Source organism: Suncus etruscus, chromosome 1, assembly GCF_024139225.1.
Source record: "Suncus etruscus isolate mSunEtr1 chromosome 1, mSunEtr1.pri.cur, whole genome shotgun sequence".
NCBI classification, from domain to species: Eukaryota; Metazoa; Chordata; class Mammalia; order Eulipotyphla; family Soricidae; genus Suncus; species Suncus etruscus.
The window spans coordinates 89,092,460-89,112,401 of record NC_064848.1 but is presented as its reverse complement, the minus strand read 5'-3'; the positions used below and the strand labels follow the sequence as shown (position 1 = coordinate 89,112,401).

Sequence of the window (19,942 nt, the reverse complement as noted above, 5' to 3'; positions counted from 1 at the left end):
TAAGTATGTATTGAGCAAGGTATCATTATAATCATTATATGAATAATAATAAGCCAGCCAGTTAGTCCAATGCAATACTCAAAGCATATAGGCAACCTGTACAGATATTAATCTTGGAAAGTATTTATGTAAATTGAATTAACAGTGTAGATAATTTGAAAGAGTGAGAACAGCAGGGAGACTATTTCCTAATATATGCAAGATTTAGGGCATGATATATATTAGATGTCAAATCTTCATAGTAGTTATTTTGAACTGGTATCAGTGGGAGTATTTTTGCTATTATAAATTTTATTATATTTGGCAACTAAATGAACTATATCAGGTGTGATTACTCAGGTAATTACTCAGGTAAGATTATTCAAGTGTGTATCTTGGATAACTCCAAGACTGGAGGATAAAATTTACATGTAAGAGGAACTTATATGGTGGCAATAAGATCATGAGTCTAGAAAATTAATCTTGTGGTATATGTATGGTCTTAGTGACTCTTCACACTAAACAGGTTTCAATGTATGGAAAAGATAGATTTCATAATTTTCTAAGTGCCCACATTTCTTCTTTCGGGAAATAATGTTTGACAAACTGTTTGAAGACATTACAAATTAATTTTTTCTTGTTAAGAAGTCCAAAAGTTCAAAACAAAGCAATGCAGAAAACTTGTAATTTCTTCCTTTTCTGTTTTCTGCTCCTTCTACTCCACTCATTCTAGGTATATGTGCCACGATGTCTAGACTGTCTCTATTCTTTTCCTTAATATCCTTGTATTGATCTTAGATTTATTCACAAAGTTACTTTATCCCATAGACTTAAATCTTGTCCTTTTAAAACCCCTTCAAAATGTTATAATAATGAAATAAGTATTCCAGTTCCACATTAAAAATAAAATTCGGAACTGTAAACGTTTTCCTTACCCACAGGTAGATGTGCGGTTATACAAAATGGAAATCTTAGTGGTAAGGTTTCTGCACTTACAATGCCACTCTTTGCAACACAAACATCTCATGATATCCTGTGTGTAAACAAAGTCATTAATGGGAAGCATGACTCATCACAAGCTGAGGCCACGCAGGAACCAGCCTTACTGTTGCCAGTTTCTTCCACTTTAGGGAGCATTATCAGCTGACTGAAAACACAGTAAAAGGAGCCTTTGAGGAATGTGCAGATAAGGTTCCCGTGTAATTTCTAGATTCAGAACAAGTGAACAAGCAGAGCTAAGTGTTTCCTCAGGCTTGGATCTGATTTCTGCATACATTCAAACATACTCATGGACCACCCACATACTGGTGGGAAGTGACTGGGCAAACCCTGCTTATATTATTCTCTACACAATCATGCTCTGCACTCTGTTATTTGGATGTAAAAGGAAATTCAAGAGGAAAGAACTTTCATCCACTTTGTGGTTGATGACAGTGGGTTTGGGGGTTAGACTCTCTTCAGTGCTCCAGTTCTCCTATGAGATTATATAGGGCTCTTCATATCTTTTATTTTACTATTCTGTCTAAAACACACTATTTTTTGCTCTATTTGGCTAACTTCCAGTCTTCCAAGAGGTTCTATCTGCTTATATATAGATACTGATCTCACTGAGCTCTGAAAGCACATGTTCTCTATGCTTTGTATCAGTGGGCACTTATTACCACTCTTGGCTACAAATTCATAAGTCCTTTGTGGGAAGCAGAACATGGCCTTGTTATACTAAATGGCTTGAGTTCAGATCCCTACTCTACCACATCCTAGATGAATGAACCCAAATCACTTTGCTTCTCTGAGCTTCAATTTCTTCTAATTAAAATGGAACAGTGATAGAGATCACCCAATAAGTTCAGTAGGAAGTTGAAATAACACCTTCAGAGAAGTTGAGACTCTGATTAGCATATAAGAAACATAAAGTAAAAACTAGCCATGGCTATTATTTTCCAATAGCATAAGCTAAAAAAAAGGAGAAACTTGTTTGTGCATACATGCCTACATTAATAATTCCTATAGCAATACCTAGTTGTTACATGCCATTGCCATAGGGAGCAAAATACTGTCATAAAAAATATGGGCTCTGAGGTCAGGCTATCTAAAAATTTGAATTTTGGCTGCATTGAACTAAACAAAGTGCTTTTGTGCACATTTTTGAACTGCTCAATATTTGACAAATTAATATTTATTGATTTAACCATTCAGCAAATTAATTTTTAGTACATTTACATGTTTTTGCTCTGAATTTAGGCTTTTTTTCTCTTATAGGAAACAATTAGTTTTGACTCAGAGAGGGAGACAATCAACTTTGCATTTTAGAAAATCTAGATCTCCTGAGGGAAAACTGTAGTGGATAAGGCATGTTATAGAGAGACTGGCTAACCAGGTACAAGCTGATGAATAAATCAATGAAAAAAATGGACAGCCATGGTGGATCAAGCTGGGTCTAGTAGACAGAGAGGGGAAGTTGCTAATACAATTTATAATTCTGATTTAGGCTTTTGGTGATATTATGATGGCTTTGACATAGAAAGAATATAATAAATTAAAACAGTTATATGGAAATAATAATCACTAGTTAGATTCTATAGAATCACTTAAAATTCTATAGAATACCTGATTATATTTATTTGGTGTAGGATTAGGATTCAAGAAAGAGTTTGAATTGGAGACATATAAAAGCTGCCCATGATTTACTGAATTATTGGTAGTAGAAGAAACATCTCACAGAGAATATGAGAAGAGATGAATAACTTGAATGCATAAGTGGAAGAGCAAAAAGAAGTTGTGAAGATGCTGTGAAAAAGAGCACATTTGTAAAACCCAATGAAAGGTTGGTTTCTAGACATATGGGGAAGTCTAAGATGGATGCCCTGGAAGGGCAGATTAAAAAATAAAGTTTAATATTGGATTAACAAGTAGGAAATTACTGGTGACTTTAATGGAAACAATACTATTTGAACATAATGGTATGGATTCTCTTTGGTACTAGCATATATTGTCAAGGAATGGAAGTCTTAGAGTGCAAGATTTAAAATTCTCAGTAAAAAATTAAAAGAAAATCAATAGATGGAAAGCTGGAGGTTATTCAACATTTCCAAAATAGCAGAATAATTTTCTCATGTTTAATATAAATGACACAAAAATATAAGTACAGTTTGTCCCATCTTAATAATAGTACTTACCTGGAGAGACCAGTCCATACAAGTGACTACTCGGTGCTTGGACCAATGTTCATCATAGAACTGACGATTGAAAGAAAGGTTGGCTCCAGCCTGGATATCTCTGGGAGAATTTTAAATATCAAAGACAAATAAGACACCTCAAAATTGTGTTAATTTCTTCTTATCTTAAGTAGTTAACTCTTTGCTCAATATTCTGAATATTGAGGTCTAAAATAAATTTGACACAGATGGTAGATTTCCAGATATATCAAATGTATTAAATACTTAATATGGACAAAAATTCTCTGAGTCTAGATGATTACATACTGGCAAATATTTACTTGGTAAATATTAACTGGTCACAAAAACTTGAATAACCAAGAATTCACTCCACAGAATTGTTGGAATTGAATAATACTTGTTCTGTGCTGGCAGATAATGGATCTGGATAAAAAAACTGCCTAAAATGGAGGCTGGAGTGATGGTGCAGCAGTAGGGCACTTGCCTTGCACGTGGCTGACCCAGGATGGATGGAGCACATTTGATTCCCCCAGCAGATTTTATACACACACACACACACACACACACACACACACACACACACACACACACATATATGCCTAAATTGCTTGGGATCAAATTCCTCACTTTCTATTTGTTTTATTCTATTTGTCTAATCTATTTATTTTATAATGTGTCCTATGTGACTTATATTCAAATTGGGTGGCATGATTTTAAACTCTTTACTTGGTCTTTGTTTGAATATTGATTTGTTATGACTATTTTCCCTCCTTATTTTTCTTTACCCCTACTCATCTGTAGCTCTACCACTGCAAAGAGGCAGATATTCTCAAGTTATTCTTAGGAACACAGGCATCCAACGAAAAGCAGTACAGATTCAAAATCTATTGAGCCATAGAATAATGGTTTTCTAAAAGAAAAAAAATTAGAATGTGTATGTTTTAAATATTTCGTATCTTGAAAGCAATTTAATGAACTCTCAACTATATAGTGCATTTTCACAACTTTTAAAATCTTTTGAGGCTCTGTTTATTTCTTTGAGTGTCCTTAAAGATGCACGCCATTCCTTAAGAATGTACTTGAGAGGCCAAAGTTATATCAAGTGGGTAGAGCATTTGCTTTACAGGTGGCCAACCCGGTTCCATCCCCGACATCCCATATGGTCCTCTGAGCCTGCCAAGAATGATTTCTGATGGCAAAGCCAAGAATAAACCTGAGTACTGCTGAGTGTGACCCAATCCCCCAAAAAGAATATATCTGAATTTTGTAAATAGTCATAGTTCTGACGAAAACAGTAGATAGATAATCTCATCCTTTTTCAACTTATTCTCAACCCCCAAAACTACTAAAAACTATTTTCCATAATATTGTAAAGTTCCTCCCTGTATTTTCTTTCTCATTTACCAGTGAAGGTCTTCCCAAACTCATATTTAGTTGCTTCAGCTTCCTGTTCACCTAGACAACAAAAACAGATCCACTGGATATACTATCTATCCTGTTGCTGCATATAAAAATGTTTTCTCAGAGGACAGTGTACATGACTCTGCCAGTCTCTATCACCTGGACTATTCTCTAGATATCAAGTTCAAAAGCATTTCACGGAAGCACATGATAATTACAGGGAACCACTAATCCATAAGGTATACCCAAAACCCTTAGTCAAAGCTGTTCAGCAAGATCAATCCTGGAATTTCATTCTTTTCTGATATGCAAGGTTTAGGATTTGCCTTATCCATCCATGGATGTATTTAGATATATATCACAGTATATTAAGAAATACATACAAGAAACTAACCCATCTTTTTCCTCTAATTCTCGACCACTATAGTCAAAGAAGATGTCAGAGTCTTCTGCCAGTGCTCTTTCAATTACTCTTATTGTCCGATCAAAAAAGATGAGAAATTCCTCTGAATGAAGGATCTGCTGTTTTTCTTCTTCTGTTAGTTCCCTTGGAGGGGCTTTTTTATGCCAAAGAGATTGTTGGGAAGGAAAGAAAGAAAAGGGAAATTAAAGCATTTCAAGAGAAACTCAACATTGAGAGAGAATATTTATCAAAGGAGTGATAAGACACAAAAACTATTTTATATTGATTTTAATTCATAAATTCACAGCAAATATATTTGCAGGTTTATCTACTGGCAATTTTACAAAAATATTGCCTATCTGTAAAACTTATTTTGAAGTATAAAAATTACAAATGAAAATAGATTAAATACATACAGAAATATGCTAGTGAATATTAATTTTCTTTAAAATAGAACTTGGGGAACAATTATAAACCTTTAACATCTATATCATGAAATAGTACACAACAGAGATATCTAAAGAACTCTGAATGTTAGGTACTATTACATAGCTTACATATCACACAATTAAGAATTACCCAAAATGTAAACTAGATAGTTCCTTTCCTTATTTTACTTTGCATGGTTAACTGGTAAGGCTGAGAGAATATTACTGATTCCTCAAAGAGATAGACTGCCAAACTTGACTACAATACTTCTATAAAACACCTTTTTCCCAGGTTGTACACATGCCAAGCCACTGAGCTAATCCTTCAACCAAGGAGCCCCTTCCAATCATCTTTATGACTAACTTTTCAGCATTATTATTAATTTTAAACTAAATTAAAAAAAAACACAGTGAACAGATAAAATAGCACGATTTATAGAATTGTTATTTGATTCAATCAGTGGAATATTAAAGTCATTGCTCTGAAAAAATGATTTAAAATCCTCTGTGCATTTTATAGAATTGATTGATGGCATATGTGTTGGACTATAGCTGGCTGTTTTGAGGGATGTTCCTAGAGGTTTTGTGGGTGGCTGTATGTGGTGCAGATAATCCCCAGTACTATCTCTACAACATTTAAATTTTAATGCTTAGATTTTCTCTTCCCTCTGTTCTCCTTTTTTCCAACACCAGACCATGACTCAGAAAGTCTGATGGGATTCCAGTATCCATTAGTACAAGAAACTAGAATTATTCTGATGTACTTGGTCTCATTTATCCACTATAGTGAAAGATACTCAAAGTAGTACTCCTTTATAGTTTGTATCCAGAGATAGAAATATTTATTTGCTGATCAATACTGCAGAACTCTAAATATGCCACGGTGTACTAGGGCTCACCCGGAAGCACCTTCAAGGACTGATGAACAGTGTTATCAGCTACTGGCTTAAGAAAAAGTAAAATCAACAGTAGGCAGAGAATAAAACTATCTCTATGAAACCACCCTATTATAAATGTTTTCTGTTATTATTTATTTGTTAATGAATTAAAACTCTTTGAGCTACAGTTTTCTTTATAATCTGAATCAATGATACCTAAATGAAAGTGTGGTTTAAGCATCAAAGATGCAAATAGTTGAGCAATAAAAATTCCATAATTAGTATTAGTAGAAATTTATTAGTTTTTTTAAAAATACCATAAATGAATCATTTAATTTTTCATCTTATGTAAGTTTAGAAACAGTTCAACTGCTTATGGATACTGATAAAAAACTACAAAATATTCATTTTATTTTGCTTAGCACCATTACCTAAATAAACATCACCGTACAAGACTGCTGTATGGTTCAGAACAATGTTTTAAACTAAGAGCATAATTTAGCCTTCATCACTATTGATGGATAATTCAAAACAAATATAAGATTAAGCAGAGAAATAGGATTTCTTCCTTTGTACTTCTTTCCATATTATTAAGAAACACTTCCTTCTAAAATTTTTTATTTATTTATTTATTTATTTATTTATTTATTTATTTATTTATTTATTTTGTTTTTTTTGGCCACACCCGGCCGTGCTCAGGGGTTATTCCTGGCTGTCTGCTCAGAAATAGCTCCTGGCAGGCACGGGGGACCATATGGGACACCGGGATTCGAAACAACCACCTTAGGTCCTGGATCGGCTGCTTGCAAGGCCAACGCCGCTGTGCTATCTCTCCGGGCCCCTAAAATTTTTCTTATACTTTATTTACATTGTCAAAATTTTGCTAAAGCACTGTGATTTACAGAGTTATTTACCATTAGTTGAGTTTTAGACATAAAACGTGGCAACACCAATCAGACCACCAATCTAACAATGTTCCCAGATTCTCTCCTATAACCAAACCCTAAAACCTGTCATCTCAACAGGCACTGTTTTATTTTCAGTTTTAAAGTTTCAATTCTGTTTACCTTTGTGAGCTACATCTATTTCACCTGTATCTTTCTTCCTTTTTTTTTTGGGGGGGTGGTGGATTTTTTTGGCCACACCCAGCAGCATTCAAGGGTTTCTCCTGGCCCTGCAAATCACTCCTGGCAGGCTTGGTTGGGGAGGGGGACTATATTGGATGCCAGGGATCGAGCCCATTTCAGTCCCAAGGTGGCTGTGCAAGGCAATCACTCTACTGGCTGTGTTATTCCCCCTCACCTAGAGAACCATTGCCTTGAATAAAAAATAGTATCTGTGTAATTTTCTGTAATTTTTTTCACTGAGCTTATTGTCACTTTGATCTCAGCTTTTAAGACAACTTTTCTGAGAAACATGAATGGCTGATCAAAGTATATTTTCAGAGGCCAATATCAGACTGGTAAAGCAGTAGCCTCTCTAGATATCATTGACAATGCAATATCTGGCTTGAAATTAAACTGCTTCTGAAGCAAAACAAAGGATATATTTTATATTAAGTTTCTGAAGTTTAACAGGGATCAAATGACATGATTTGTTAGCACAAAAATAACAAGATGCATGTGCAGACAAGAGGTTTTTAGAAGTCAGAAATAAAATTTCACATAGAAATTTAATAGGATCAGACTTATTTCTAATTAAAAAAAACCCTCTTGTTTAAAAATCTGTAAGTTGATAAGGGTTATTACAATGTACTGAAACAAAATGGTGTTATCATAGGAACCTATATTGAAAGCTATTTTAAAATTTGGGTTAGAGAATGTAGTATAGTGGGTACGATGCTGCCATTCACGAAATTCAGTTTAGCTTAGTTTATCCAGAGACTTTGACTTTAGACTTTTTGAGTTTAGAAATTCAACGTCTATGAATTTATACCTTTAAATTTTAATATAACACAATTTTTATTCTAGGGTTTTTTGGGCCACACCTGGTGACGCTCAGGGGTTACTCCTGGCTATGCGTTCAGAAGTCGCTCCTGTCTTAGGGGGACTATATGGGATGCCGGGGGATGTAACCACGGTCTGTCCTAGGCTAGCACAGGCAAGGCAGATAGATGCCTTACTGTTTGCACCACTGCTCAGGCCCCTCTAGGGTATATTTTTTAATTTTTTTTTTTTACTACAGAAATGTTTGTTTCTGGGGTCAGATTATAGTACAGCAGGCTGAGTCCTTGCCTTGTATACTATTGACCTGGTTTGATCCTCTGAAATTCATGAATTCAGTACATTGTTTTCACACTTATTAGTCAAGCTAAATACAACTATTCAGGTAAATTCTGCTAAGTTTTAAAACTATCTTTTCCTAAGGTTAGGTAAATTAGATGACTGTGCTTTACTTTTCATGAAAAATCTTATATTTTGAGCTGAAGTAGTTCAAAGAACTGAAGCCCATGCTTTGCATGAAGGAACTCCAGTTCATCCCTGGTATATCATACACTGTGTCCTGCAAGTAGCAGCCCCCAACCACATCCAGGTGTTGCCCAGCAATAAAGTAATAATAATAATAATAATAATAGCAACATTAATAACTATAATACATACTTGTTATTTTACAAAGTTCTCTAAAAATGTATGAATAATTGAAGTGAAGGAAAGAAGTGATCCCTGAGCACAGAGCCAGAAACAAATAAGCCCTGAGCAACACTGTTTAGTACAATTTGGGATTTTTTTTAACTGTATAATTGTAAAATTCATAATAAAATTTATAAATTGCAATCTTATTATGTTACAATTAGTTTTAAAATATCTGGTTCAGAAATGCCTTGTCTTGATGATTACCTTTGAATTTCAAATAGTAATAACAAGTTTTCAAGAATATATATTAAACATTTTAGCAAAATAAATAAAACAATATAGCTTAACCATTAAATCACGTAAATATAGGGAGAGTGGGTTTTCGTGGATTTTTTATAGCAAAGTCAGTTCATAAACAGGAGCAAGAAAGCCAAACTGAATTAATTAATTAAAGGTTACTATGCGGTTTATGAGTTAATGTGCATATATAAGAATTATATTTGTAATTTGGTTAAACTAAACTCTAAACATGAAAGATACCATCACATATATAAAATAGCTAAATTTAAATTAAAGCTAAAATGTACCTGCTATTTTCTCAGACTTTGTTGTGGAAAATAAGTGAAACCAGCAAAAAATCAAATCCTTCAATTCTATAGTTTGATGCATTTGATGTCACAAGAGAAAAACTCTCAGAACTAAGTAGACTCTTTTTTTCCTCACATCCCTTTTTTCAGTAATTCACCCATAATGCCAAATTTCTTAAAAAAGTGTTCTCTGGTTTTAAACTGTGTATGTCAAGTTTCAGCCCAGAGCAAATTTTTATGACTAAGTAATAAATCCTTGAAACTCAGAGTTCATACTGAAAGTGCTGACACAGCCCTAACTACTCTGTAGTCCTGTGAATGGCGCCACAATCATATCTCTGAGAGATTCTTTTAAAAGTTTGTAAAATACTGTTTTGCCATTGGGAAAAAAAAATGGCTGGAGAGAATTTGATGCCAACATAAACATGCTTTTAACCCATTATGTGCTCATTTGCAGAGAAGCTATTAATCGAGAATAAGGCACACAGTGCAGCAGTGACAGGAAATGGACTTTCAAACATTTTTTGACTTGTAACAGAATTTTAATAAGTCCCATAAAGCCTGAGTAACAATTGAAACTGGAGGATGTTTTTTCTTAGAACTTAGGAAAGAGTTTGCAGTGCTTTTCCAGTAAACATGATTCGGTGACTGGGGTTAGAGAGGAGTGTGTGTGTGTGTGTGTGTGTGTGTGTGTGTGTGTGTGTGTGTAAATCCATGCTAAACACATAACAAATGTACTTGCTCTCAGTGTATTTTAAGAATATTTGCAAAAAGAAAAATATTTCAGTTGTTTTCCCTTGCTATACCTATGTTGATGACATTCAATTTCATAAGCCTAAAATTTTTTTTAATATAAGTTTAATATAATTAAAATCTCCTTACTCAAATACATTGATCAAATATATTTCCTTTGACCCTGTGGGTGTCATTGTTAAGGATGTTGAATTTTTTCCTTACTGGAGTCATCATCCAAAACTTAAGAGTAATCGGCTTAGTAATGACTAAGTTCAAGTATCAATGTAACAATCCATCCCTACAAAAGTCCCCAGTATGGACTATGTGCTGAAGCACTGTGCATATTTAATGTGTACCAAATCAAATGAGCATTTTATTAGAGTTATGTTCACATTTGGGATATAGTATGAAATACTGACGAAATATTTATCCACACTCCATTCTCACAGTCACTCTATCTGTTCCTAATGATAGGTTTTTTGTTGTTGTTGTTGTTAGTCTGAACTAAGAATTATTAGAGAAATAGTACCTGTAGCATTTATATAATTTTTGTTCTGCTTTCTTTTCTTTCTCTATTTTTCCTTGTTTTTGAGGCCCAGTGATATTTTATTTTGGACAGACTTAATGGTGCTCAGGGATTACTCCTGATTCTACACTCACGAACCACTCCAGGCAAGGTTGGGGGACCATATCAATGCTAGGGATCCAGCCCAAATCAGCCTTGTGCAAGGCAAATGCACTTCTTGCTGTACTATTGCTCCAGCCTTGTCCCAGTAATATTTTAAACATGTACTTTCCATAATACATAATTTGTAGCATGCATCTCTATATTAGTTTGCCCATGTTTAACTTTTTGAGCTTCTTACTAGTTTTCTAACTATAAAATAAAGATAATAAAAGTATTTGCATCAAAATCATGTTTTGAGAGAATAGCCTTTCTAAACTACATTTGAAGAGGTCCATATATGATTTAAATTTACTAAATGTTAGTCATTATTACCACTGGACTATGGAATAAGTTACACTCCTTATGTGGCAAATTCTAAGAGTACAGTTGACAGTAGTATAATTATTAATTTTAAATGTATAACACATGACTAAATCAGGATGTACTGATAGTCATTTCCTTTTAATGTTATCACTGGAAATATATAAAGGAGTGACTGGATAACACAACCATTGACAGATAATAAATCTTATTTTACATTATTTAGTAAAGATTTGGAGGGAATTGTGACTGGGTTTGTTACAGGAATTGTAGATTATCTTGAATTTATTTGGCTGTTGGTTTAAAGTAAGTTAAGCAGGAGCAGTAGCGGTGAAATCCATGCTCCATCTAAATGTCTTGCTTGTCATTTATCAAGTGTGGAATAAAACACACTGTACAAAGAATTTACATCAAGATCAGGACTGAAATATTTTAATATGTGTGATTTAGTTGAGGGAGGGTAGTTGTTTGATGACTATGCTTGAGCATATGACTGTTCCTTTTTAGTAGAAAATAGAGCAATTGATGAGCTAAAGAAACAAAATGAGAGACAGTGGAGTTATTGGTGGTTATGGTTGTGATTTCTTTCCAGAATTCATATCATTTTGGGTTATATGTAATTTTTGTGTTAAGAAAAATAACAGTGTATTGCAGAAGTCTCGAAACGGGGTGATGGTCATATGAGAAAAACTGAAAACAAAAATATTGAGGGTGAAAATTTTTGAGTTCTTTATGAAGTAGATTACAAGAAAAAAATAGTGATCAGCAATAATCCAGGAGTTCTAGAGAATAATATCAACCTGATAATGACCTGGATTAAACAATAGTTCAAAGATTGTAACTTTTGAAATATAGGATTAATATTTTATCAAAACTTGATATCTCTGCCTAAGTCAAGGAAATTATTCAGTTATCAATGAAACTTTACTAAAAGTGACCAGAAAAGACCAGATGGTAGATTGCATAAAGGTTTATATTTGATTTGCATTCTCTATGAGAAGGCTAAATCTTAAGTATAAATGAATGTACTATAACATGAAATTTGAAAATAATAACTATAATCATTTAATGTTTCAATTGCTAAAAATAAAATATTTGACTAAAATTACTTGCTATGAAGATATTAATTTTCATATATCTTGAACAATCATAGAAAATCTTCCTTATAAAGTAAGATTTATACTTTCCTTTATACTTTATTTATAAATCACACTTTAATTTATACTCTCCCTCTACTCCATTTTGTAGTGAATAAAATAAAATAACCCATGCCATACCTTCCTTTACTTCCTGTTTTTTGTCTTGATTTACCAGTTCAGAATCATGACCAAGTTTTGGTTCTACCATTTCATCATCATCCTCATCATCTAGAAAAAATTAAAAAAAAAGCATTATTTTCATTCCTTCAAATCAAAGACTTTAGCTGATGGTGGGAGGTAGGGGCAAAGGGTAGAGTTCCAATTATTTAGGGCAACTTCTAAGTAAATCAGTCCACAACAAATGCCCTCAAAATATGCTCATGAATATATGAATTCATTATCTCCAAAAGGGACCTTTTTCAAAGTTCCCTGTAGCTTCTAAGAAAGTTGCCTCGAATCAGCACCTGCTATACCTCTCTCCAATTCTTCACCACATGGGATGTCTTTCAGAATTGCCTCTCTGACCTCTGTAGCTTCCTTGGAGATGGCTTAGGAATAGATTTTAAAATGTTTCCACCTGGAGCACATTCTCCACAATGGACACCTGCTGTACAGACGACTCATTTCCAATTTAATTCTCACCAAATTAATTTGGTTTTGACCTACAAGAAAGGGTTAAATACAGGTCTGACCCCAGGTCAGATACCACTGCCAAGTAAACAACCAGGGTATAGAGCTCCAAGAGTCACTGCCATGGGCCTAAGAGAAAGCAACCAACCTGAAAGGGCATTTACACATTCAGAACAGCTCATGCATTAATGTGAATTTAATGAGTACGAACAAATGAATCCAGTCAGCCACCACTGCCAGATGTTATAATGCCCTTCCTGCCCTATGCAAATAAATGCACATTCTCTCTCATCCTGCCTTTCTTAAAGGACTCTTTTTCATTGTAGAGTACTTGAAGTCAGTTATAATGTATAATATATGGCAGAAAGTTAAATGGCATACACAAATTACATTCCAACTTAGAAAAATAATTTGTAAAATAAAATGTATTATAAATTAAAACATTTTTACAGTACATAAGTTTATTACCATTAATTTTAAATATTATAGTCATTGAATTCATTGGTTCAAATGAAGTTGATAAGAAACCTCTTTCTTTGCTCCCTTCCTCCCCTCTATATTTACTCATATGTTCTATTTTTCAAAAAAAAAAATTTATAGACTTTCTAAAAGCTGAATAGATAGTATTGTTTCTATAACAATAAATATTAAGATTTACATCAAATCTCTAAACTTCAACTATATATAGTATGCTTTAAAAATGTATACTTAATGTCAACTAAATATGTGTTGCACAAAAATTAATCACAAAGTTCTGATTTATTAATCAAATGTGTGGTGGTAATATCGGCATAAAACTTGCATAGTAATTTAGCTACATATATCTTGAATGTTAGAGACCCTAGGTTTGATTTCTATGTCAACATAAATATAAACAAACAACTAAAACATATTAATCACATTAATTTCCCATGCATCACCCTATCCAGCTGTTGGTAACAAATAAAAGCTACAATTAAAAACATTTTAATTATGAATTTTCATTGACCTTCAGTATTCTACATGAATATGTGTAAGCTGTAGAACCAATCTAATTACTTTATAACTACACTACATATTAGAAAGAATACAAAACCTTCTAAAGGAGAACTGTTATTACTAACATGTTATTATAAATTAAGTATGACGTTATTTTCTACTATTATTAACATCCAACTATCAGGAAAAAAAGAGTATGCCTGGCACTTGGGGCCAGGAGATAATATAGGGGCTAGGGTACTGGCCTCCATGCTTCCAATCTTAGGTCCCTTCCAGAGGAGCATTTGGTGTGACCCTAGTAGTCACATATGAGAGCAAGTACATTTCTTAAGTCTACTTTGTGGTATTATCCATAGCTAAAAAACTATGATTGGCACAACCTTCTATGACTCTATAAACTAGTAGAAATATAAAGAAGATAATAATGATGATGATAACACCTAAAGCAACAATGAGAGCTTTACATGTGCATTTAACTTACTTATTTTTACTTGAAATAACTAGTCTAGCCTTATAGAAAAGCAGATGGAGCAGTTCCCTTCAGCTTTCAGAAATGTCAGGCTTCAAGTTCTACCTGGGTCTACTTTTGTCTATATAAATTTTTTTTTGCCTTTTCCTGGACCACACCTCGTGATGCTCAGGGTTAATTCTGGATATGTACTCAGAAATCGCTCCTGGCTTGGTGGGGGGAGATCATATGGGATGCCAGGAATCGAAACAAGGTCTGTCCTAAATTGGCCAAAAGTAGTCTGAATTCAGAAGGCACTGCACTCTAAGCCACACCAATATATGCAAAGGAATATGGGTAGGTCAAGGAAGACCCTGAATTCAGGGGATATGGAAAGAATCCCTAATAAATTTCCAAGTCCTCCAAAATGCGCAGACCCAACAGAAGAAGTTCTTAAAGTAGCCATGAGGAATGAAATGCAAGCCATGTTAAAAGAAATGAAAGAAACATTAGCCAGCGAATACAAGAAATCCACGGATAAACAAATCAACCAACTAAAAGAATTGTTAGAAAATATGAGAAACTCCATGCAAACAGAATTGAAGGAATTACATAAAACCGTAGAAAGCCAAAAGAGCAGAATCGCACAGCTCAAGAATCACATAGAACAACTCAAAGATAAACTACAAACAAAAGACAATAAAGAAGCCAACAAAGAAATATTATATTTAAAATAACCTCTCAGCTTTTCTGTCCACAGGCGTTCTTGGATACAAAGGGTAGATAAACTAAGATGGCATCTCGGGGCTCAGTCACACAAGATACCATACCCAGCTTGCATTACGAGAATGTCCCGATAAAACTCTTTAACATAGCCTTTATCTCTAGGTTATACCTTCTTTTAGGACTTGAAGCATGTGACCAGCCAGACCACCGAAGCAGCAACTGTGACCTACAGACTTATACTACAGGCCCTACTCATCGAACACATTCAAGCAAACTAGCATTCCCTTGCTCTTTTCTCCTCTCTTCCCACTACTTTCTTTTTCTTTTTTCCTTTTTCTATCCTTTTCTTTTTAATTTATTTGTTCTCTTCTTTTCTGCCCCTCCCATCTACTTTTCCCCTTTCCCGCCCTTTGGAAATCTGACTATCCCCTCACCCCTCAATCCCATCCAGATTTCCCACCTTATTAAAACTCTTCACCCTCAGTTCTTAATCCATTAGGCATCAAGACTGACCTCCTACCCCAACGAACCAGGATGAAGCAAAAGTCTTCCATACACCACAAGAGCACCAAGAGGAGAGTAAATGAACCTGAAAGGAGTCTATAGTTAAACCCATGACAATACACTTCAAGGGTGGAGAATCCTTGTATCTCTTAGGCCAAGGGAATTCCTTTTCAATGACCCCAATATTTACTGTGCATGTGCAGGTGGGAAGGAAAAAAAAAAGAAACAAAAGGCAAAAAGCACAAAACATTTTTTTATTTATGTATTAATTTTTGTCGATTTCTTTGTTTTGGTTTGGCTATTGAAGTTGTTGTCTCCATTTATATTAATTTATTTATTTTCTTCTTTTCTTTTCTTCCTTTATGTGCTCTGCCACAATACTATGGCTTTTATGTGGTGCTTATCTTTTTTTTTTTTTTTTTTTGGAGTGCTCACTGGATACTTTATTTGACACTTCTTTTTGTACTGTTGTGGTGTTTCACCTTCTTTTTCCCCTTTGTCTCTCAAACCTAGGATGAGAGCCTATAGAAGGACTCCGCCCATTTTCGGAGTATTTGATTTTTTCCCCAGTTTATTACTTTTCTCTTCTTCAAACAAAACCACATAACTTTAACTATCTAACCCGCCTCCCAGTTAGAGGGGGAAATAAGGGAAGTACCAAGACCAAACAGTGTAAGACCACTAAGTAGTAAGCTAGGCACAGAGGGGACCACTTATTCTAGCAGCCCTGGTGGGGAGGGAAGAGGATATGGGAGTTAGGAAGGGAACGGAGGTGGAGGGAGGCCAATTCAGTGATGGGAATTCCCTTGATTTTATGTTACCATGTACCTAAAATATTGTCTATGATATGTAAGCCACTATGATTAAAATAAAAATTATATTAAAAATGTAAGATACATAGACAGAAATACAGTGTGTATAATAAGGGCAAAGTCCAATGCTGAGATATGTAAAAGAGAGAAAAGCAAAATTTAAGAAATAAAAACTGTCCTTTAAAAATGCCTATTGACTAAATATAGGTATTAATTTTAACCAGAAATATGACTCTTATTGATCACCTTTTAAAGAAATAAAGTGTTTCCATGAATTTGTTAAGGAAATAAAACACAAGTGATTGGTTTGTTTCTCTGCTTATTGATAGGTTAGCCTTGCTCAACAAAGAGTATATTTTTCTTTAAGACTGGTTTCCTTTCTGGTGCAACTGGAATGTCTTCCTGTTGAAACCTTTTTTAAAAAGTTAAATAACTTTAAAGAAAAGGATTTATATAGACTCACTACAGACTACTGATATATGAGTTGTGCCCTATTTTCAGATACAGTTACATTTCCTCTGAGATGGGGGGGTGATTACCACCCATTACCACCCATGTTTAGTTTCCTGTACCAGATCTACAGAAAAAATTAAACTAGTGGCAGAAATTAATTACCTGTCAGTCCAAGGGGATAATTTCAAACAATGGCATCTTTTAGACACACTATTTTATTTAGCACCATAGATCTGTTATTTGAAGTTGCTACATTCATTTTCTCCAAATAGAAAAATCTTTAGCAACCATTGTCCTTCCTTAAATATTTTTTGAAGGCCTAAGAATAAATAATGGCATGTTTGGCAGCAATCACATATAACACACTTAACACCAAGTCTGACACTTTGCATGTGCTCTTCTCCCAGTTAGTTTCCTCTATCAGTGTGTGGTTCAGAATGAAATAAGCAGAATCAAGTTGAATATACCAGAATCTTTGACTGTTTACTTGCTTTGATGACCTTAAAAATTTGAGACATTGCAAAAGGAATGCATTGGAATATCTGTCACTTACACACACACACACACACACACACACACACACACACACACACACACACACACACACACACCTTTATCTGAGAAATCTGTCTCCTTGCAGTACTATTGGTTGATTACAACATAATCCTACTTTCTTTTTCATGAAGATTCAGGGGAGACATTATTATGTCCTCTGTCTCTGGATGATTAGAAAACAGGTAGTTTGGGACAGTCAGACTGGAGCATAACAGGCATAACTAAGGGGATGGTTGAGATTAATTTAAGCAATGTGTTGTCCACGATCCTTGACAGATTGTCAGATATGAAATTAGGGTTCTCTTGGTTCTAGGCATTTTTCAAGCCTGTTCTTTGGGCGTCCTGTTGATTTTGTTTGTACCAGATGTCCTTTCAATAAATCTCACTAGAGGTGGTGCCAGCACCAGATTTCCTTCAGATAAATCCCTATAGATTTAATGCCTGCTGCTTACAGCCAGAACCATAAGCAACACAGTGTAGCCATCTGTGAAGGGAAGAGCTTGTCTTTTAAAGGTTGCTGGGTTCTCACTTTCCCTAACCCTCACAAGGCCTGCAAAATTCCTGGATAAGAAGGGCCCGAGTGATTAACCATAAGCCCCTTGCTGCTTAGTTTGACCCCATCATCGGCCAGCTCATAGAAGACTCTAAACCAGCTCAAGTAAAGAGTGTAGTGGAGCACAGTGGACCATTTCATGACATGCTTTTTCACTCAAAAGTAGGATTCCCAAATTGTTGCTGGCAGAGTGGGAACAATTATCATGTGATTTTGAATGGAATATGCTAATGGCTGTAAGATGCACAATTACTTTAAGTGCCACTAAGAGAGACAATAACTTCTAATTGTACTACAACATATAACTAATGTGAAAAACAGTGAATATTAGAATTAATTTTATTTTTTTGGCTGAAATATGAACTAAAACTAGCTTCAAAAACAAAAAAAGATATGACAAGAACAAATGCAGTTCTAAATTAAGCTTACTACTGGACCGTTTCTGATGAACACAATTGGAATTGTTCAAAGGCATTTTGTAGACTTTTCTTTTAGAGATTTATTACTTTCAGCTTAAGGACAAATGTACTACTCACTTTTACATAATTTTCTGAATGGATATTTTAGACAGTGTTTTATTCTAGCATTATTAAGTCAGTCAATCGACAAAGGAGTCAATCTCTCAAATTAAACTTTTCTGGTTGTTTGCTGGGCCACACATGGCTGTGCTCAAGGTGTATTACTAATTTTATACTCAGAGATCACTCCTGTTGATGTTCATGTGACAATATGGGATGCCAGTGATAAAATCCGGGTCAGCTGCATGCAAGGCAAGTTTCTTATCCACTGTATAATCTCTCTAGTCCCACTTTTTTAATTTAAAAAATTTACTTAAGTGAAGATTCTCTTTGAAACTTTTTGTTTATTTACTATAGGTAGCATGGTTATTAAGAATTGAGGTTTTGATGTACACAGATTTGGATATATACATACAATACACAATATTTATACATATATATATAATGTTGAGATGCTTAATATAGAGCACCTTCCTACCATCTAAGTGCCCAAAATCCTCCACCACTTAACAAATAACTGGTCTGAGCAGGATAAATTTTTGTTGTTATTGATTTTGTACTACACCTGGTGTTGCTCAGGGATTGAACTCAAGCCTTCCACACACAGGATTGTGTTCAGTCTACTAAGCTACAGCCCTGGTCTCATGAACAGGTGAAAGGTGTTCAACAGGAATTTATAAGAAAAGGCAATTTGGGGACATAAGTAATAGCACAGCAGAGAGGGTATTAGCCCTGCACTTAGGAGACCGAAGTTCAATTCCCGGAATTTCATATGTCTCCCTGAGCTTGCCAGGAGTTATTTCTGAACACAGATCCAGGATGCATTTACTTTTTGACCTAATCTTTCTTCATTTCAAAAAAATTTGAATAATATTTTTACCTACTATCTTTCACCATAATCTATAAACTAAGATATCCCTGATATCACGATCTTCCTCTAAGAAGATCTGAATTATTCATGGATTTGCAATTGTACTTTAGTGTAACACACTCAATTTTTTTCTTTTTACATTTAACTTCTTTTGATTTCTCCTCCAAAATTTATTTCATATTGAGCTCTGCCTGTATCAATGCAGGCCTCTATTCACCATTTTCTTATTTGCCTGGATTTTTATATAATTTTGGCTATTAGTAGAGATGACTACATGTAGTTAGTCTTACTAACTTTCCCAGTATTGTTAGATATTTCTAGAAGTTTCCCTTATAATTAAAAAATTGTGGGGCCCATGAGGTGGCACTAGAGGTAAGGTGTCTGCCTTGCAAGCGCAAGGAAGGAACGCAGTTCGATCCCCCAGCGTCCCATATGGCCCCCCCCAAGCCAGGGGCAATTTCTGAGCACTTAGCCAGGAGTAACCCCTGAGCATCAAATGGGAGTGCCACCCCCAAAAAACAAAACAAACAAACAAAAAACCCCAAAAAACCCCCCAAAATTGCATCTTCTTTTTCTGCCAAAATATCTTCTAGAGATCACTATACAT

The 19,942-nt window shown here is 34.6% G+C and overlaps 1 protein-coding gene across 1 annotated transcript in view; it reads right to left on the bottom strand.

Moving 5' to 3' along the window:
- DYNC1I1 (dynein cytoplasmic 1 intermediate chain 1) overlaps positions 1–19,942 on the bottom strand; it is a 377,776-nt gene that overhangs the window by 144,595 nt on the left and 213,239 nt on the right. The window contains 3 exon segments of the mRNA XM_049785233.1: positions 3,156–3,255; positions 4,951–5,113; positions 12,426–12,515. Of these exon segments, the coding sequence (XP_049641190.1) occupies positions 3,156–3,255; positions 4,951–5,113; positions 12,426–12,515 (353 nt within the window).